The sequence below is a fragment of the Zingiber officinale genome, chromosome 2A, assembly GCF_018446385.1.
Source record: "Zingiber officinale cultivar Zhangliang chromosome 2A, Zo_v1.1, whole genome shotgun sequence".
NCBI lineage: Eukaryota > Viridiplantae > Streptophyta > Magnoliopsida > Zingiberales > Zingiberaceae > Zingiber > Zingiber officinale.
This window is the reverse complement of record NC_055988.1, coordinates 19652339-19674518: the sequence shown is the minus strand read 5'-3', so window position 1 is coordinate 19674518 and position 22180 is coordinate 19652339. Positions and strand designations below refer to the sequence as shown.

The 22180-nt window shown below is 35.9% G+C and overlaps 2 protein-coding genes across 3 annotated transcripts; one reads left to right on the top strand and one right to left on the bottom strand.

The window, feature by feature from the left end:
* Positions 1-284: 284 nt before the first annotated feature.
* LOC122040907 (NAC domain-containing protein 83-like) lies at positions 285-1882 on the top strand. The gene is made up of 3 exons (XM_042600394.1): positions 285-933; positions 1019-1311; positions 1394-1882. Exons 1-3 carry the CDS (start codon positions 762-764, stop codon positions 1667-1669), a joined length of 741 nt encoding a protein of 246 aa, XP_042456328.1. The 5' UTR covers positions 285-761; the 3' UTR covers positions 1670-1882.
* A 9752-nt stretch (positions 1883-11634) lies between these two features.
* On the bottom strand, positions 11635-21548 carry LOC122044443. Of its 2 annotated transcripts, none has more exons than XM_042604919.1 (13): positions 21394-21548; positions 21085-21315; positions 20924-21007; positions 20788-20846; positions 20582-20717; positions 20343-20439; positions 19543-19609; positions 14427-14525; positions 13019-13108; positions 12775-12929; positions 12586-12693; positions 11992-12194; positions 11635-11852 (listed from the first exon to the last, which is right to left on the bottom strand). In XM_042604919.1, exons 2-12 carry the CDS (start codon positions 21278-21280, stop codon positions 12035-12037), a joined length of 1251 nt encoding a protein of 416 aa, XP_042460853.1. In that variant the 5' UTR covers positions 21281-21315; positions 21394-21548; the 3' UTR covers positions 11635-11852; positions 11992-12034. The 2 variants fall into 2 exon arrangements, with proteins under 2 accessions (XP_042460853.1, XP_042460854.1); XM_042604920.1 differs by having other exon boundaries at positions 21453-21505.
* Between the last annotated feature and the right edge of the window lie 632 nt (positions 21549-22180).

Here is a 22180-nt window from a genome sequence, read left to right as displayed (position 1 = left end):
GTCCATGAAATTTTGACCAGCAAGAAATTTTAAAAATATAGAATATATATATTAGTAAATGACACTTTTGCGGATGTTTAATCGATTAGAATAAACAGGACGGTCCCCATCTCTGGCAGTTCCATTTCTAGCACGGTTCTCTCGCAATCAATCATATCATACAATAAAAAAAAAAATTAGAACGAAGCAGCACGTTGTTGTCCCCCCTCCAACAAGATATCGTCGTCGTCAGCATCCTCCCACAATTGAATTGAATCGAACTGAATTAATTGGAAAAACTTTGATTCGGAGGGAGTTACTTCCGCTGCTGGCTTTGCTACCGCGACAAGGAAAGGAAAGGAAAGGGAGGGGGAGGAAGAAGGGCAAATGTCCATCATGCTTTTGGATCCCGAAGAAGAAAAGTTTCATCTGACTTGGTGATACGATACGCTAATCGCTGTCACCAGACATGGTTTCTTATTTAATCTGTTGATTTCTATATCATTCCTGCAATTAATCTGTTCAACGAGGATTGAGTCCGGTTCACGCCACAGGAGTCGTCCCTTTGTGCCCGCAACCTTCCTGCTATATATAGCAAACCACCTCCTTCCTTCCTCTCTCACCCACACTCGCCCTCGCCCTCGCCATCGCTCTCGCTCTATCCCTCCTCGGCTGTCTAGAAGGAAGTATGCGATTGGCTTGGTGCAGTGGAGGAGACAGGTGCTTGTGTTAATTTGTAGCGTCTGTTGTTCTTGTGTTTTTGTTCGATTCGACTGCGAGAGATGGAGAGGGGGGTGACAAGCGTCGTGAGGCTGCCGCCTGGGTTCAGGTTCCACCCGACGGACGAAGAGCTGGTGGTTCAGTACCTCAAGAGGAAGGTCTTCTCCTGTCCATTGCCGGCCTCGATCATCCCCGACGTCAATCTCGCCAGATTTGACCCTTGGGATTTGCCAGGTTCGGCTCCTTCCCGCCTTCAATTTTTCCGCTTTCGGATCAATGCGTCTGCGATTTCGATTCTGATCGCGCCGCTTGCGAACAGGCGGGTGCGAAGAGGAGAGATACTTTTTCAGTCTGAAGGAGGCCAAGTACCCGAACGGGAACCGGTCGAACAGGGCCGCCAGGTCGGGGTACTGGAAGGCCACCGGGAAGGACAAGGCGATCAAGTCGGCCGCCGCCGGCGTCGGCCAGGTGGTGGGGATGAAGAAGGTGCTGGTCTTTTACAGAGGGAAGCCGCCCGCCGGAGCCAAGACCGATTGGGTCATGCACGAGTACAGGCTGGCCGAGCCCGGGAGCCGGGCCTGCCTCTTCCCCCAAAGAAAGAACTCGACTCATGTGAGTTTCTTTTCCCCCCTGCTTCACTCATACGCAACCGAGCCGCATTTAACTCGGACTCCATTGTTGACGTGTGCCGCAGAGCTGCGCGATGCCGACCGGAGACTGGGTGCTCTGTCGCATTTTTAAGAAGAAAAGAGCTACCGACACGGACGCGGATGCCGAAGGAGACGAGGCAGTCGCCAATCACAAAGGGATGATGAGGTTCATCGACTTCATGGGGGAAAGGGATAGAGATGGAAGGCACCACCATCCTGCGGCGGCCTGCGCGTCCAATTCCAGCTGCCTCACCGAGCTCTCCGACGGGTGCAGCAGCGGCGGGGAGGAAAGTAGTTCCCGGAAACTGCCACTCGGTTAGAGAGGACGGCCATGGTGTTCCTCTGCTCCTCTCTTCCTCCGTTTTAGTCCCGGAAGCCAAAGTCCAAATAACCTTTGAGCTGTTGTTGACTCTAGGATTTCTAGATCTCTTTCCATCTCTTGTAAGTGTTCTGTTTAGCTACCGATGCTGCAGCAGCGGCTGCAGGAATGAAGTAATGCTTCGATCTTAATGGAATCATGTGTTGTTGTTGCAGCTCTGAGAAAAGGCCTACTCTTTTTTTATTTGTCTGTTTGTTTTCTTTGATGGAGTTATCATATACAGGAAGAAGAAAAAGAGCATCCAATGCCCGCTAAAAGATAGAGGAAAAAGCTGAGGAAGAAAGAGGAGGCATAAGTCTACTTGGATTGTGAAAGAGATGCCCTTTCTTCGCCAGCTGCAAGGGGAAAACAAAACTAAGGGAGTGGTCAAACCCAGTGGGGCCCTCCCTTGCCCAAGAATATTTTTCTCAAGATCTTGCCTTGACATGGGGGAAGTGGATATCACATCAGATTGAGACCTATGATTAATGCGTCGGGCTCTTGGGCACCTTCAGCTGCAGTGAGACAGTCGAAATAATGAAACGATCGAAGAACATGGTTGACAGTGGAGTTGGTTCGGCTGGAACGTTTTGCTTTGTTCATTGGCGCACAACACAGCCGAGTTGTGGTGGAGCAGAGCAATGAAAGCTCCGATCAGTTCCGATGTGCTTGCTCTGTTCATTGGGAGCCTGAAAACCCTGAATTACAATTGAATAGGCACAGTTTGATCCGTGATTCTATGCAAAATCTATTTAGAATCAGGTTCGATAAGATCAAATTGGTATGATCTGATCTTTAGGATCTAGGCTTCAGGATCTAAAAAAACAAAAAAGAATCATAAGATAACACAATTTAAAGGCCAACATAGCAGCCCTCAGGTCCTAACAAAATGTGTAGAGTCATTGCAACATAGAATCCTATCGATCTTGCTCTGAATCCTATCGATCGTAAAATCGTATGATCCAGATCGTGATTATGTAAACTATGATAAGACACCTTGGAATGTGAGGGTTGCCTTTATTGTCAATATTTAGCTTCTGCGTTAGGTCAATGCATTTTGCTCAGTGAGCAATGTGATGGTTTGTGCTAATATTTGTTCCATGTGAAAATGCATTCTGGAACTACGAGTATTTTGAATGCGCATGGCAATATAAAAACAAGGAAGAAAATAATAGATAAATAATCTAGGCTATAGGGTGAACTAAAAAGGATACGTAGGGAGGGCTTGGAGCTATGAACTGTTGAAACACTATTAATTGTGGGGAGGATTGAAGAATAGGGGATGAAGAAAAATGTTCGCAATGGCTTTAACTACCAAAACATTATCAGACCATTTAGGCCACGATGCACCAACACGAAGTGACTCACTTTAGTTGAGTAACGTAATCATTGCGGTGTAAAAGGCTGACAAAAGTCACCAATCGACGATTGGCAACGTTATTCTATTGAGCGAAAAAAAAATCGAAAGATGAAACAAAGGTGAAGTGTGTATTTATTTATGAATATGGGCCATATGGCTATGGCTACGGCTAAGAGGAGAAGTAGAAACAGTATTTTGCTTTTTCTTGTATTTATTATCCCATGCGTCAGAACTCTAATTGTGTTTTGTTATATTGACAAACAAGTTCAAAATTAGGTCTTTGTTATGTTGTGATCTATATGTTTATATGTTTAAGTACGTAGGTATTTAGGAAAATATACAAATACACGATGACAAAGTACCAACAGAGATGATGGAAGGCACAAGCGAACAAGAAGAATAATATGAGAAAAGAGTCAACGAACTCAGTGTATCTGAGATACGAAGAATTACATAAAATACTACGGTGGAAGTATGAAATACGCATGAGATGCATCCGAGGGATAAAAAGCTAGGAGGAAAATTGCTTGGGTAGATTCATGAAATTGAGTTAGGGTGAACTGAATTCTGGGTGACCAGTCAATCACCCAAACGAATGGAGAAGAAAATGATCAAGTTTAGAAGTTGACCATTCCAAGTGCTCGAATCACTTCCAAGCATTCGGATGCTCTCACCACGCCAGTAGTAGCCGTTGCCGAAATGGATCAGAACGATGTCCTCATCAGCAAACCTCCAGACAACCAAAGAGCTTCCGGTCGACTGGAAAAGGGTTGAGTCATCTAGAGCAGTTAACGAGCCGTTGTCAAAGTAGATATAGGTTGAGGGAACGCCAACACTATACAACCGACCTAAGGTGCTACGTCAGCACAACGGTCAGATCGAAATGAATGCTATAAATAGGACTGAAGCTCAAAGAACAAGATACAACCCACTTTCAAATATCTCTGTTTCAATCATGTTATTTCCTTTAACCTTTGTAAGAGGTTTCTCCTCCTTCGGGCGTTGTAACCAAGTAATCTTTCGTGTCCTCTTTCCTTTATGTGATCTGTTTATTTAATGTGTGTGTCCTTGCTAAATCGTTAGTGATGACTTTTTTTCTACTCACTTGGGATCCTCCTTCTCCGCAAGTCTTCCTCTCTCGTATGGACGAATGGATCTGAGATGGTAACAAAGGTTAGAGTTGGGCTGGCTTCTCCGACGCAAGCCCCTCCGACGCTCAAGTCATTAATCGATCAAAATGGATAATGAGAGAAAGTAGTAAAGGAAGAGCTTCAAGAAGAAAGAATTATCTCTGCTAGTTAGAAGAAGATCATCGTACCTAGGAGTTACTGTCTGAGGTATTTATATAGCTGTTATAAAAGAAATCTCCATTTATATAGGTATCAGAAAAGGAATCTCCACATTAACCGTCTTCACGTCTTTCCACTTCTTCCCGCCTAAGTCAGCGAAGACACGCTTCTAATAGTTTATTATTGCGCGCCCAATTCCTAACTACCACATAAAGTGAAGGGGATTCTTAGGAGACCGTCTCTAACAACGAATGTTCGTCCACGATTGGCTAATTACCACGTATTATGAAGAAGAAATCAAGAGAACCACCTCTAGCAGTTGTCTCTCAATCATCCGTTGCCATGTAAGACAGGAAGAGCTTAAAGAAAATACCACATATCTCCCTACATTAGATTATTATCACGTATTGTCAATCAAGAGCTTGATGATGGAGGACTTGTCTGACCATATTATTCTGCATATCTTCATATTATTGCCTTGTATACTCTTAGCACTATTGTTTGGCGATCTTTCATAAGGTTATTCTACAGAATGCAAAGTTATTGCTCAGCGCGTCTTATGAGATTGCTATGCAAAATGTAGAGATATTGTTTGGCGATCCTTTGTGAGATGGCTCTGCTGAATGCAAATTTATTGCTCCTAGGCTTTGAAAATATAACCCGGTGAACCCTCGTAAGATTGCTCTGCAGAACATACGACGCATCCACAAGATCCTTCTGCAAATTCTATGTAACATTGCCCTGCAAGTTTTGAGGATATTGCTCGACGAACTTCATAAGACTCTTTCATGAATTCTAAGTAGCATTGCCCTGTCGGCTCTGAGGATATTGCCCGGTGAACCCTTGTAAGATTGTTGTGCAGAACACAGAGTTATTGCTCAGCGCATCCACAAGATCATTCTCAGAATTCTAAGTAACATTACACTGTAGGCTTCGAAGATATTGCCCAGTCATATTCATCCAGCCTCCAAAAGAGAAAATTCAACTATATTGTTCGGGAGGATTTGGTGTATCTTTCTGGGCAAATTCGGTTACCATCAGATACCCCTCCTTTAAGTCAGACTAAAGAGCAAAGTCGAATGAAGTCTGATTAAGTGTATAAGAGAAAAAAAATTTGGTTGTCATTAGATGTCTCACCTCTAAGTCAGTCTAAAAAGTAAAGTCGAATGAAGTCTGGAAGGTGTTACACGAAAGATGGCTCTACTTACCATATAAGTAATTTGATTCCTTCCATAATATTAGAGATCTCTATGTTGTCTAACTAAACTCAAGCAACGAAGTTATGCTCTTTATAAATTAAAGATGAATGTGAATACATCGATATGTTTCATAGAGACCCGTGAGATATGGAATAAAAATCACTTAAATGTATAGGAATATAAAGATGCACAACCAAAAAAGACTCATGAGATAAGAATATAACCAAGATGCAACTTTTGAGATGTAAAGATAATGATGTTCAGAAGCAGTAAGATTAATGTCTAGAGATGGTGAAAATATATTTGACGCGTTGATCATTATTAGTGTCTCAGAAATACTAGTTACATAGCACTTATGCTGTTATAATGCTGTTCAGAAGTAGTAACCTTGATGCCTAAAGGTAGTGAAAATATATTTGACGCATTGGTCATTATTAATGGTTCGGAAGCACTAATTACCTGGTACTTAGGACGTTATAATGCTATTCAGAAGTAATAACCTTGATAGCAGTGAAAATATATTTGACACATTGGCCATTATGAGTGGCTTAGAAGCACTAATTACTTGGCACTTAGGTTGTTATAATGTTGTTCAGAAGTAGTAACCTCGATGCCTAGAAGCAGTGAAAATATATTTGACGCATTGGTCATTATTAGTGACACAGAAGTACTAGATATCTAACACTTAGGTTGTTATAACGATGCTCGAAAGCACTAAATGATATTGATTTATGGATAGCAAATATAAGTGAAAAACAAGCATGACAAGGTAAGTAATTAAATAATTTGAGTCTACGAGTATGCTTTAAATGGGGCATTATCTTGGTCAAAGCAATTTTTTACTCATGCTTTTGTTAACACTGTTCAAATCTCTTGCCAGCCCTGAGCCAACCTGCCTTGAGATCGTCCCCTTGACTATTATCGCGTCTTCTGAAGTTGCTAGATCCATCATCAGTCTCGTGTGACTCTTCATTTCCACCATTAATGCTACATATGCTCCCTCAATAAGCTATAAAGCTCTTTCGTATCCATCCATTTTTCTTATCCCCTAGTGTTCATTTTCCATTTGAGTTACACATCTTAAGAATATACGTAGCTAATCATCGTTCTTTCCCCCTCCAGAGATCCCCCCTCCTTCCTCCATAGTACTGATTTGTATTTTTGTGTTCAAACAATTTGCATTTGTCTCATCCTATGTTCGTAACTTGTGTTGGATCGATCGCACGTGAGAGAGAGGGTGAATCACGTGGTTTTCAAAAACTCGTCTTTTCTATTTTTAAAATCAAAGTACGAACGCAGCGGAAAACTAAGAAGAACGAAAACACAAGAAGACACGAACAGTTTACTTGATTCGGAGCCTTTGACGGCTCCTACTCCAAGACTCAGATCTCGTGGACCTATCGACAAGTAATCCACTAAAGGCCTCTTCCGGTACATCCGGAAGAGGAAATTGAGTACAAAGAAAGTTGAATAAGTGCAACACACTGCACTTGTCCTTTTGCAGTAATTAATTACGAAAGAAAATTATCGACACTTAAAGATTAAAGTGGGAGCACTCGTGTCGATAACGGTCTGTCGGTCGTGATTGGAAGTCCTCGGAGCAGTCGTCGGGTGCAGCATGTTTGTAGCAGGAGCCCAGAGCAATCAGAACTTCAAATGAATGCTCAGTAGCTCGTATAAGTGTTGTTGTTCAATGCCTTCTCAAGACAACCTTATAAAAGTCATGGAAGGCGCCTCCGATATGGCAGATTCGATCCTGAATAGCCCGGTACTTATCCACGACTTCGGCCAAAATTTATCCTATGGAAGGCACCTTCCATAGCCATGGAAGGCGCCTTCCATCAAGCTTGAAAGCGCCTTCAGACACTGTTCATCCGAAGGCAAATATGCTCCTTTGTCCTGTAAAATAATGTTAGTCCAATAAACAAAATAATAACCTGCAAGACAAATGTTAGTACAATAATAATGAGCAATATTCATTAGTTCCTGTCCTCCCAGGACCAGGAACTAGTCAAGATCTAAGCTTAGGGATCCGAAATGGACCGAAACTATTAAAGAAAAGGCAAGGAGGAAGGTAAATTGTTTCAACTGTGACCGGGAATGTCACATTAAAGACAACTGCCCAAGCTCAAAAAAGAGGCCATGAAAAAAGGGAAAAATAAAACCAAGGAAAGAATGTTAAAAGTAAATTGGAGCAAAATTTCTATCTTCAATGGATTCAGAGAGACTGTATATAGTTGGTCTTGCACTAATAGCAACTCATCAAGAATAAGAGTCAGAAAGCTCATGCGAAGAAAATAACAATATAGGAGGAGCATCGATATACGAATTCGACACGATGAGGTACATATCTACCCTCAGATCAATTGTATGACACTATTAAAATGCTTTAAGGTCTAAGGATATAAAATTGAAAAGAGTAAAAATTGAATTAGAAAATTCATGCTCTAACTAAGAATTTGAAAAGGTTAAGGATGAAAATGTAAAATTAAGGGAACAAATAGAAACTCAAAAATTACCATTAGAAAAAATTTTCATTGGTTCAAATAATCAGAATATAATGTTAAAGAAACAAAGAATAAAATTTAGCAAACAAGAATTAGGATATAGAAGAGCAAAATATAATTTTGAATACCCTAGGGGTCAAATTAAAAAATTACCATAATATTTTATTCCCAAAAAAATTTGATAAATCTAGTAAACAAATGGGAAAAGGTGATTCGTTCGCCCCCCAACGCCCCCGCCAACACAGAGAAGGTAAACCACGAATGGCTACTAGTCATTAATGTAGGAGTCAAGGCATAGGGGAAGATGTGCTCGGACAGACCGAGTTTCGACTTTCAAGATTTCACGTGGCAACAATCCATTCCTCAACCTCCACACCGCCCTATGGGACTATAAATCCAATAAGCATGAATTTATTTTGAATGTCTAAATCTGTTTTAATAACTTAGAAAATTTTAGAATAGTCAACTATAGAATTAAATAATTTTTACAAATGGTTGACTCATGATGTATGATTAAAAATAAATATTTTGTTTCAGAACAGATTTTCTTGGAAATTATTTTTCATGAAACATATGACATGTTTTCTATCTGTAGTCAAAATTTCATAATTTTTTGGACGCATAGAAAGTTTTCTAAAATTATCTTTCTAAAAATATGTTTATTAAAATTAAGAATTTAATGAAAATGATTTTTTGGTGAATATTAATTTTTTTGTGATAAAGAATATTGTGCTTCATGTTATATAATTATTTCATATTATTATAATAGTCAAATAATTTTTCCCAATTTTTTTTTTGTTGAACTCAATGTTTATTGTTGTCAAAAGGGAAAGAAGAAAATGAAATTTTGGCATAAATGCAAGGAGTTACTACTTGCAATGTTTAATTGATTTTTTTGTAATGTTAGAATTATTTGCTTTATGCGCTTTACCCTAATTTAAACTTAGTTTGACAAATATTAAAAAGAGATTGTTAGAACCTCTAGTCGTGTTTTAATGTGTTAACAAACAAGTTCAAATTAGGTCCTTGTTGTATTTTGACCTATATGTCTAAATGTGCAAGGACTTAGGAGAATATAAAGGTACACGATGGCTAAGGAGCGTCAGAGACTGCAGAAGAAGTAGGCGAACGCGAAGGATGGAACAAGAAAGGAACCGACGGACTCAGTGCATCCGATGAAAGAGCTGCAGAAGAATACTCCAGTGAAAGCGTGAAGGGCGCACAAGATGCATCCTAGAGACGAGAAATTGGGAGGAAGATTGCTCGAGGAGATTCATAAAATTGAGTTGGGGCAAACTCAATTCCGGGTGACCAGTCAATCACCGAGGCGATTGAAGAAGAAAATGGTCAAGTTCAGAAGTTGACCATTCTAGGTGTCTGAAGTCTAAGTACTCGGAACCTCGCCAAGCGACCAGATGCTTTCGCCACATCAGCGGTAACCATTGCCAAAATGAATCAGGACGGTGTCCATGTCAACAAATCTCCATGTGATCAAAGAACCTCCAATCGATCAGGAAGGAGTTGAGTCATCCAGAATCATTATCAAGCCATTGTCAAAGCGAATAAAGGTTGAGGACACGTCAACACTATACAAGCAACCGGAGAGTGTTCGGTGAACTAGAGGTGCCACAGTAGCAGAATAATCATATCGAGATGAAAGCTATAAATAGGACTAAAGCTCGAAGAACAAGATACATCACACTTTCAAATATCTGTGTTTTAGTTCTATTATTTCCTTTGCGTTTAAATTGTTATAAGAGACTTCTCTGCATCCGGGCATTTTCGAAAAAGGAGAAGATAGTGGAGCTTTCACCATTCTTAAACTAACAACCCGAAGGTTGTAACCAAATAATCTTTTTTTGTCCTCTTTCATTTGTGTTTTGTTTGTCATTAATGTGTGTGTTCTTGCTAAATTGTTGGCAAGAGGAAAGATCATTTTAATTTGCAGATCGCTATTCACTCATCTCATCTAGCGATCCGAACCACTTCCGCCACACCAACCAACACAATGGTCTTTTTTCCCATTGTGTTACATTCTTTGATCTTCTTCTTGTACTTAATTCTCATACTATGCAAGAAGAGTGCAAGAGTTTTTTGCACTTTTAAAAGGTTTGAGGAGAAACGGTTCTGAACCATGTAAAAGATTTTTATTTATTTGTTTCACCACTTAGTTTGTATTTTCACTGCATTCTAACAGTAATTGTAAAATCAGACAAACGAGTGATTAATTATTATTACTGATGATGAAATACCCTAAGGTTGCGTTTGGTTCGGGGTTATTCTTGATAACCTTGGTTATCCATCCAAGGTTATCAACAAAAATCTTATTTGGTTTAGGTATTCGATGATTCCCGAGTAATGTTCTATGCCCTACACGTCAGCAAAAAGGTTATGCAGCCCGGAATCGGAAAACCTCAGCAAACTAAGGTTTTTCTTGATTCCGGGGTTAACGAATTTTTTTTACCAAAAATACCCTCCGATAAGAAAAAACATAAAAAAAAAAGAAAAAATGTAAAAAAACATTAAAAAATATTTTAAAAAATAAAAAAATGTTTTAAAAAATTTAAAATTTAAAATTTTATTTTTTTTAAAAAAAATAATTTTTAAAAATATAAATTTTAAAAATAAAAAATAAAAATTTTAAAAATGTTAAAAAATTTTAAAATTTTAATAAATTTTAAAATAAAAATAAAATAAATAAATAAATAAAAATAAAAATTAAAAAAATGTAAAAAATTTAAAAATATAAATATAAATAATATAAAAACATTAAAAAATAAAAAAACACATAAAAAAGTAAAAAAATATACAGGAAAAAGAAAAGTAAAAAAATATTAAAAAATAAATAAATAATAATAATAATAATATTATTATTATTATTATATATAATTGGTTTTGTAACTGAGGGTAATACAGTAAAATATTAAACTAGGGTATTCATTAAAACCTTCAAACAAACAAGTTTTTGTTGCATTACCTAAGTTGAACCAAACATTTTGTATTCCCCATAACCTTGGTTATGTGATTACCTGATAATCACATAACCAAGGTTATACATGATGACTTGAACCAAACGCACCCTAAGAGATTAACTCTAGACCACTGAGTCAAGAACTCTCGACTAACGAGTCAAGAGTCTTGTTGAGTTCATTTGAGAGCGCCAAAAAGAACTTCATGCTAGTCCATTTATCCTTTTGAGTGATCAAGAAAAAAATTGTTGCGACTTGCCAACTTATCTAATTATTATTGTCGATTATAATCCTTGGGATATTTTAGCCGTTAATCATGTCTATTGGTTTTGTTCCAATTCCTCTTAGCAGCAGTGTCCCTTGAAATCCAACATGTCACAGTCAACCTCCCCAGGCACTCATATTCAACATAGGAATATTTTATCAAGATTTCCAATTGATTTCAGATTTCCTTGGTGGACAAAAACCAAGCTCTAAGGAAAGGTAATAATTCAACAATCATATCAATTTCCAAAATTTTAGAACTTCTGAACAACCTCAAGTTCGTTATGATTTTATTATTGTACTAGTTATAGCAATTTCATAGTAAAGATTAACCATGTTTTTAGAAGAGTAAGCCTGTTGTTGGTAATACAGAAAGAAAATCCATCATTTTATAGCATTCCCTTCCCTTTCAAATAAAATTCATGTTACTTTCTAACAAAGTTTTAATTTCTCTACAAGTATTATCTCCCCGCTGTGAGTTTTTCCATGCTGCAACACAGCTTCTTAGTTATCATCATCATTTTATATCCACTAAGATCTTCCAACTGGTGAAGAATCTATAGAAAAATATAGTTATTCTTGAGGTTGTGTACAGAGTTCAAATGCGAATATTATTAATCAGGTGAGAGAGGGGTAAGGATGCCATAATAGTTCGAAATGGTGTTTGCAGGTTCTGTATGATAAATACATACGTACTTGGTAATGGTGTGTGGCTGGCATTGTCTATGAGAATTGCACTTCAGTCTGAATCAATCTCATCTTTGAGATGAGCCTTGAGAGTTAGGAGCTGAGGTTGCCCATTCTCACTACTCCAGCATGCGCCCACTTCTGGTAACTCGTAGTCATCAGGCCTCAAAGACAGAGGGAATTCTGGAAGATCTGGCAAAGCTTGCAAATGCCTACACCAGAAAACAAGAATTGTCAATGTAGTGGTACTATTTATTATTTCCAAATCTTACAGAATGTCCATTAACAAAATAATATTATTACACATCATTCCAACACCCTCCTTGATATGCCATTTATTAGCATGCCCATCTTGCACAGAACGTCTTAAAATATTTTACTTTCTAAAGAAGTGCAAGTATCTTTGTTAATTGATATGTTAATTAACAAAAGGAATGAAAATCATTTCTCTATCTACCTTCTCCTTTATTTTGGATTCACTAATTGTTTGTCATATTAATAACTACTTAGATGTCACAATCGAGTATGTTGAAACTTGCAATCTTGGATGTCAACAGCAAAGGAGAGGAGTACAAATATTACAAGATTGGCCAAGTTACATACCCATTCTTGTCTTCTTCAAAAAGGTATCTGTACGTCTGGGATTTCTTAGACGCCATTTCAGGGATTTTTCTGTACAAGTGCTTCATGACACCCCATGCAGGAGGGACCCTATTAAGAGAAATATTCCAGATAATAAAAGTTCACATATTAAGCAAAATATGTTGAAATTTTAGAATAAACAAGACAGACCTGGTGACAGGAGCTGCCAAACAAAAGCTTAAGTTGGCTCTCTTGCTTTCGATTAGGAGCTCATCAGCTGCAAATAGGCAGCAAACGGCACTGATGTGATTGGATGGTTCACTTCCTTTGTCAAGAATATGACTATGGTAATAATATGCTGCTGCCTGGTTATACAATTCAAGGTTAAGAAACACAAGCTTACTAAATGATGTAAAAAATAAATATTGATTGAAAAAGGAATATTTTCTAAAACCTTAGCTTCAAGGAACTTCCATCTAATGAATAAGAGAAGTTTCTTTCCATATGCATCACTGGTGTCACATCTTGACAACCAGTAGTGAGCCTGATGAACAAAAAGTAGAAAATTACAAGAAAATACAGATACAAGTAGTTTTTAGCTATATTTGTTTGTCTTTTGCTTTAGATTTATAATATCAGCAGGCCCTTTGGAGTTTGAGCCATTAATTATTGCAGGAGGGAAATAGATTAACCTGGATGTCATAAGGTGAACATGAACAATTTATAGTTATGAACATAAGAACATGACACACTGCAATTAATCCAAGCCTTCATCAATATTGGAAACCATACAACTAAGAAAGCAAAAAAACAAGACTATCGCCACTATTCCTTTTGACTTCGGTTAAATATTTGTCTGGATCTTAACTTACTCTTATTTCACTGAATAAACTTCATACCTTTCAGCTTTGCCATATTAACTTTGACCCAAAAAGTTATAGAATACATCTGAAAATTTGTGACTGTAAGAATCACTGACCAATCTAGCAAAATGTGAATAGCATATGTTGTCTAAACTTGACCTACTCATGGTTTTATAAAGAAAGCTAAAGTGTCTGCCCAGCCATTTTTGGAAGCCTCCCACTTCGCCTATAGGGTATGCAGTTCTTGTTAAGTGGTTGATTCGAACTGTGGATTAGGTGGGCTGCCTAGGTGACACGTCTGGGCACCTAGTTGTTTCCTTGCAAAAAGAAAAGAGCAGCCTAGTGGAAGAAGTGAGTTCCATTACTAGATAATATTAAACCATAAATCCTGAACTACCTTTACTATATGTTTTCTTACAACATAGCTTTATCCTTAAGAATTGTATGTTCTATTAGCAGTGTTGTTCAATTAACTGCAATATGAGATAGAATATGTTTGATTCTTATTATAGGTATAGATGTTTCATGATATATAATTAAGAATTTATGATTGTAACTTTGAGTGCTTAACCATATCTCCATGTTTTAATAAAATTTTAATACCAGGCCGTTTAGGTCCTGTTTAGGTGCCTACCTACCACCTTGTCACTAGACAGTTGGTTAATTGCTTACCACCTAGAACAGAACTGTTTTTTACTTATTGGTTATAAAAGCAATCAAAAATTCAATTTTGAAATACAATGGAAAAACAACACCAAAAGAATATAAAAACACAAGCGAATTATACTACACATACAAATGGACAATAACGAATAAGTGTAAACACTGTTCCAGCCTTCTCCATTGTCCTTAATTATTGAGGAAATTAGTGGGCAAGCCCATGACAACTATTAGATCACATCTCAAAGATACGTCAATTTTATTTGTTAATTACAATTATGAGAATTGATAATTTGCATATAATATTAGCATGTACAACATTCTTGTTTTGCTCCTAACCTGGGCAAAGTAGCTGACTTCCTCACAGGCTAGTCTCCTCTTCACAGACAATGTAGCTTTCTCAGACTCAAGTGCCAAACCCAGCTGCATCTCAACACACTGCATTTGACAATAAAAGGATAACTGAACCAGATCTACAAAACTAGATAAGCAGTTAAAGGCTAATGCAGAAACAATTCGAGATTTGATAATTTTGATATTTGGAAATGTTCAATTATGTTAGTGGATCAAAATTATAAAAAGTGATTAATTAGTTTCCCTATCTTATGCAGTTTCTTGCTATACAAGAAAACCTCTATATTTCAACTTATAGCTTCTCTCTAACTAAGAACATAATTAGCATATATACACCTCAAGTAAGATTAAAAGAAGTTACCAAATCAAGATTTTGGGACCACCTAGATGAAATATTACAAAATATTCTACCAAATGAAATGATTTGAATAGGAGGCAATATAAATAGGCATGTCATAAGTGAAAAATGAGGAATATAAGAAGGTACATGGGGGTTATGGGTTTGGAAAGAAATTTTACGGAAAACTATATTGGATTTTGCAATAACAGATAACCGTATATTAGCTAATATATTTTTTAAGAAAAGAGAAGAACATTTATCATATTCAAAAGTGAAAATAAAAAATCACGAATTGACTTTCTTATGATTAGGAAGAGAGATATAAAAATTTGTAAAGATTGTAAGGTCATCTCTAGAAAAAGTTTAACTACTCAACATAGATTAGTAGGGTTGGATATATGCTTCAAGCATAGTATTAATAGAAAGAAAATATATGACTCCTAGAATTAAGCGGTGGAAATTAAAAGATGGAAAGCAAAACATATGTATGGAGAATGTAGGAATACAAGTATAAGTGACTTTAATACGACATGAGATAAGATGGTATTAAAATTGAAAATAATAGCTAAGAGTGTACTCGGTGAGTCAAAGGGGCATGTACCACCAAGTAAGGAATCTTGGTGGTGGAATGAAAAAGTACGAGAGAAAGTGAAGAAAAATTGAATAGCTTATATGGAATTATATATTTGTAAGAATGAGAAAAACTTAAAAAAAAATACAATAGCAAAAAAAAAAAGATGCTAAGAAAGTAATGAATGAAGCAAATAATGAAACTTTTGAACGGCTATATCGAAAATTGGATATAAAAGAATGGAAAGAGAGATTTATAGAATAGTTAAAGTGAGAGAAAGGAAGACCAGAGATCTTATCCAAATAAAATGTATTACATACAATAAGATACTAGTAAACGATGGAGTAATACAAGAGTGATGGAAAAGGTATTTTCATCAACTTTTTAATAAAGGTTTAGGTGACAAACTTAACAGGTAATTTAAATAGGTCAAATGAGTATAAAATTTTAAATTTTTATCGTAAAATTCAAACTTCAGAAGTAGAATAAGCTTTAAATGGGATGCATAATGGAAAAATCGATAAACCAGATGATATTTCGATAGAGGTATGGTAGTACCTAGGGAAACAAGGTATTGAATCACTTACAAAATTATTTAATATGATATTGAAAATGACAAAAATATCGGTTAAGTACTCTAGTTCCCTTATATAAGAAGGGAAAAGACTTACAAAATTGTACAAATATAGGGGTATTAAACTAATGAATCATACCATGAAATTTTGGAAAAGAGTAATAGAAAAAAGATTAAGGGTTTATGTCTGGAAAGTCGACAATAGAAGCTATACATTTTCTCAGACAACTAATTGAAAAGTATTGGAAATAAAAATAAGATTTACATATGATATTACCTAGAAAAAGCTTATGATAGAGTCCCAAGAGAAATTATATAGAAAATTCTTTAAAAAAAAAATATTAACGTAACATATATTAAACTAATTAAGGATATGTACGAAAATGTAATGACAAGAGTGAAGTTAGTGAATTAACTGAAATATTTTCAATAAAGATAGGATTATATCAAGGATCAACTCTAAGTCTCTATCTTTTTACACTAATTATGGATAAACTCAGGTAAAATTCACATAGTACAGTGGTGTATGTTGTTTGCAAATGATATCAATTTGGTAGATAAGACAAATGAAGGAGTAAACACTAAACTAGAATCTTGACAGAAAACACTAGAAGTGAAAGGCTTTAGGTTTAGTATAGAGTAAAAACAAAATATATGAAATTTAAATTTAATAATTTTAGACGTAATGAGATAATTGTTAAGATAGGAGATGACAAGTTATCTAGAACTGAGAGCTTTAAGTATTTAGGATCATTTTTATAAAAATGATAGCGGAATTGAGAGATATGTCTTACATAAAATACAAGCAGGATAGTTGAAATGGATGAGAGCGTCGATGTTTTATGTGATCGTAAAATACCTCTAAAATTTAAAGGGAAGTTCAACAAAATAGCTACTATGTTATATGGCATTGAATTTTGGACTATGACTCGAGCACGTGGGTAGAAGATGAGAGTTGCGGAGATGAAAATGTTAAGGTGAATGAGTGGACATACAAGGATGAACAAAATAAGAAATAAGAGCATTAGAGAAAAAGTCGGAATTGCATCTATTAAGGAAAACAGTTAGGCGATATGAAACTATGGCAAATATGCACATCAAACAAGGAAGAGGAAGACCAAAAAAAAGACTTTGTTAGCAACAATAAAATAAAATAAAATTTATTTAAGTATAGATGATATATCAAGAATAGAGTCCAATGACATAAAAGGATCCATATAGCCGACTCAACCGAGTGGGATAAGATTTGGTTGTTGTTATTGTGTAGCTTCTCTCATAACTCCAAGAGAAAAATATGGTGGTGTGGTAGAATAATTTTGGAGGAAAGAATAAACTTTTGCCAGGTCTCAAAAAGGCTCTTCCACTTCTCATCTAAGGAGTGGAACTTCATTGTTGAATATGATGCTTGTTTTCATTCCCTCACATATAATCTTATTTGTGACTATTACGAAGTAACTGATTTTGAATTGAATGACAATGAAATAATTTATTATTCTGACCTCTAGGTTAGCTTAGAATAAAAAGGGAAATTACCTAATTTTTATGAACTAATTGTTGCACGAATTGCTAAAGTGGAACCAAAAATAAATAATATCAGCAAGTTATAATCATTTTGGACTCCATTTATCTTAGCATAAAGCTCTCAGTCCTTGAAGTCACATCACATGGTGAATGCGATCTCAGTTAAAATTTAGCTTCTTTATATCTTGCTCTTTAGCTAGTGGGGCAAAAGCTCTTGTGTCGGATACTTCTAAGTTCTGACATTATATCATAAGCACATTTCAACCTCTGACCAAATAGCTCACAAGCAATCCAATCAAGCAGCATTTTGGAGACTAACTAAATGGGAAAAGTCTATATTGTTCACTTATGAGATGATTTTAAAGTCATAAAATTTAGGATAGAACCCATTTAAAGGCAAGCTATAGTGACTAAATCATGACCATTTATTCCATATTCTCTGAGTAAAATTAGATGATCATTTGGTTCAAATCTTTGTCAACTGGAAACCAAACTATTTACTGATATGATTTTAAAATTATAGTCAACCAAAGATCTGGACTTTATCATGATAAAATTAATGTACTTCATGATAATTAAATTAATTGGTAATCTAGATTTAACTTGCCATTGTTGTGTTTGACGCTTGTGTGCAACTTGATTTAGTTGAACAGATTCAATAGCTAACTTGGATTCACAGGTTTTTAAATTTGAGCTATTATATAATTGATTTTGAACTCAGAGTTAATGCACGTTGAAGTAGATACTTGGGCATATAGTCCTAGGGTATGTGTTTACTAAAAGTAGATTAAAATATAGCAAAGTAATGTGGTTCTAATTGTAAGTATAAGATCTTTGCATGGGGCATAGTAAGATCAATTAATTTAATTAATCAAACCAGTAATTCAATTCAACAAATATTTAACTTAGTATTGACTCAAATGGTAACAATGGTATCAAGGATTTGGGATTTAATCATGCCATGTTTGGAATACAATTCAAGGTTATGTGATTGCTGCTATGATCATAACATAGTTTCAACCTATAAAAAATAATTCTAATGTGTGCCACCGCCCTGTCCCGTCCCTTCTACCTATATACATATTATTTATCAAAATATTACATCTAGGCCCTTTAAGTGTATACTATTTACAAATATGTCTCTCACGATCCAAGATATTATCAAAACCTAGCCTATTACAAATATAGTCGATTCTAGCACCTCTTAAGGACTATATTTTAGGTTTGACAAATGAGGTATGTGTTCGAATTGATACGGTCGTGACCGAATGACTAGAGGAGGGATGAATATCACTATGACCTAAAATAAAAATCCTTTCTCTTTCTTTGGTAAAACCAAATACATACATCGGATCTAAATAAAATAAACATAGCAAGAGTAAAATACAAATGCTAACAAATGATTTACATGATTACCTCTGGTTCCTACTTTCTCCTTATTAGAGGTGGAAAAATCTCGTACAAAACCATTTACAAAAGAAAAACACAAGCATTGACAAATGATTTACGTGATTGGGAACCTTTGATTTCTACTCCATGACCTACAAACTCTTAACACTTTGAAAAAGCTCACTATTTTCTCTTTCTAGAGGTGGAGAAACTTGGTACAAAACCATCTACAAAAAAAGTAAAATAAATCAATAACAAAGCAATTGAATATAAAAACAAATTTAGGGCTTAAGAGGTAGAAACCTTAAGTGCTAAGCAGATAAGACTATAGAAAAAAGAATGATTTGTGAACTGTGGAATGGCAACGAATTATGGCTTTCTATTTCTATTTCAAGCTTCCCTTACACCTCTGTTCATAGTCACCGATCCATGCTTAGATAAACTTCACCCAACTATAATATTTAATGTTAATCGACTCAATTAATTTGTTAGCCAATTGAATGTAGATCACGAGATCATTTTCCACCAATTGTTCTCCAATCAACTGATAGTTCATCTAGTCAACTCAAATCCATCGCAATAGACTGAAATGTTAACTAAGATTCACCCACTGATAGAATATCGTAAAAATGTTAACTAGACTTGGTTAGGCAACATATTAACAAGTAGATTTGCTCTTCAAATTCAATAGCTGATGAAAGAGTACCTGAGCCAATGCTTGAGAGGAGATAGCCTCCAATATGCCCTCTTGTACATCCTTTGGCAGACTTGTCCTAATTACAAAAATTAATTGTGGTAATAGATAAAAGCCGTAGTTGCATCATTAGATTGAAGTAATAACATAAATAAATAAATAAAAACATACATTATTTGCTTGCTCAATCATACAGATAAATCTTAACTTGCAAGTTATGAGAAAACAAGATAGTATATCTAGACTTGTGACAAAGGGGCTGAAGGATCTTATGACTGATATGTTTTTTCTAACATGCATATATGTCAATATATTTGGAGCAGATTATACTCTATGTCATCAAAAGGCTTAGGTAATTCCAATAAGATATATTCTAGTTTGGAGGAGCATTGTGCTTTATTCATTTCATTCGTAAAGCTCTTATTATATATTTTTATATAAACCAGGCATGCCAGCTACCCATGTAATTCTGATGGAGTGCAGACACAATGTGCAATTTCTTCAATTAATATTGTGTTTCTGTGAGACCTAAAGATTTAGAAATTCGTTTTATCTAGGAAAAAAAAAGGTTTCTGGAATTTGCTCATAGATGGCATAGCAAAGAGAAAAGTCCACCTAAAGCTTATGATTGCAACCTCATTTGTGTTGCTGTGTGTAATTCTGATGTCACTGTGCAATTCCTTCAGTTAGCATTTTGCTGATATGAGACATTAAGATTTAGGAGTTTTTTCTCCAAAAAAAGAAAGACTTGGGATATTTCTCAGGGATGGCATAGCAAAGAGAAAATTCATCCTAAAGCTTATGGTTGCTACCTTATTTGCGTTGGCAAATGCACCAATATATGGTGAATCGCATACTCCAAGCACCCTGAACCCTTGAGTAATAATTCAATAGCAGTACTCTTTGAATCTGTTGAAGAGTGAATTATCAAGAACCAATGAGTCTGAAAAATTAGGTCTCCTTTACCATAAGTAACTATAAATAAAATGAAGTACTATACAGTAAATTATTTTATTTTCAAATTACTGTGAAATGATAAAGAATGGCATACCTTCAGATACTTTAATTTCCAATGAATCAGGATTATCCTTAGACCTGAGAATTAGGTTTGCTTCTAAGAAAGACAAGATTGCCTTCATATGCACAGCCGAGAGCATTTCGTACCAAGCACTTGCAAAACAAGTTACCTAAACAAAATTCAAACTTTACGACAAAAAAGGTACACAAAACTCAAAGAATAAGTATCTGTTTTCATACATGTCCATCATCTCCAAGGCTTTTCCACTTGAACTCAACTGATGTCTCAAGCTGGCTTTCTGTAAGGTAATGGTTGGTCCAACTAAAATCACTGTAGCTAAAATTTTATGAAATAGTAAATACAGGAGAACCATACCAGGATTTACTAAACCAATAAGAATGGGTAGGTAATCATCAAGAGTTCGATGGGCTTCCAAAACGTTAGATATTGATGAAAAAGCTGACAACTCAGAGTTAGTAAACAGGGAAAAAAAAACAACAAATACTAATCGGGAATGTGAGTTTAAGATTGCGCACAACTCTCTTTTGCCAGTGATACTATTCGTCGACGAAATGTAGAGAGTTTTTCAAGAACGTCCCGAGGCACTAATCCCCGAAGAGGGCGAACCAGATCCACGTCCACAGGTATCCAGAGAACTGGGACGAACACTGCAACCTCATCGATGCTGATATTCTTCTTCTTCCTCTTCGGAATGGACGAAGTGCAACCCATTCTTCTTCAGGATTAGCTCATTTGCCCTGACCATCCTGAAATAATCAGAATATGTATGAGACAGTAGCGCAAGCAAGACGAAAGACAAAGGGGCTTCCGGAGCAGCCGAGCACATGGAGGAGGAGATCTCTCTCGTTCTCTGCATGGAGATCTTCGCGATTCTCGAGAGTACCTCACATGGCGACGCCGGAGGAGCAGCAGAGAGGTCGGCATTTTTTATTTTTATTTTCCTTTTATGGCGAAGAAGAGCATTAACAAAGCTGCTAGTAGAGGAAGGAAGAAACATCGGCATCGGTTTGGTCGGCCTCACTCGAAACAGAATTCGACCGGGTTTGCTTTAACCCTATCGTATTTGTATTATTTATTTGGCTTATGACAATTAGGGGTATAATCGAACCGAGTCGAGTCGAATTTTTGAATGTTTGAGCTTGACTCGTTTATAATCGAACTGAGCTCAAGTTTATTTAACGAATATATTCATGGCTCACGAACTTATTCAAGCTTTTATCGAACCTAAACGAGTTTAATAAATATAAATCATAAATTTAAATATTCACTAAAAACTAAATTATATATTTAGAGAAAATTATAATATTATTATTAAATTTTATAATTTTATTCTAATAAATAAATTTAATATATTTATCTATATTTTTCATAAGTATAGTGCAAAATCTATAAATTCAATATCAAAACTATTATTTTTTATTTAAAAGTTATTTAATGAGTTTAATGAACGTGTTCACGAACTAACGAGCCGAATATTACGAAACTTGAGCTTGGTTTGTTTATCTTAATGTGCTTCATTAAACGAGCTCAAACGAGTTTTTATCGAATCGAGCTTCGAATACCTTGCGAGCGGCTTGATTCATTTACACCCCTGAAAAAATACACTTTGCT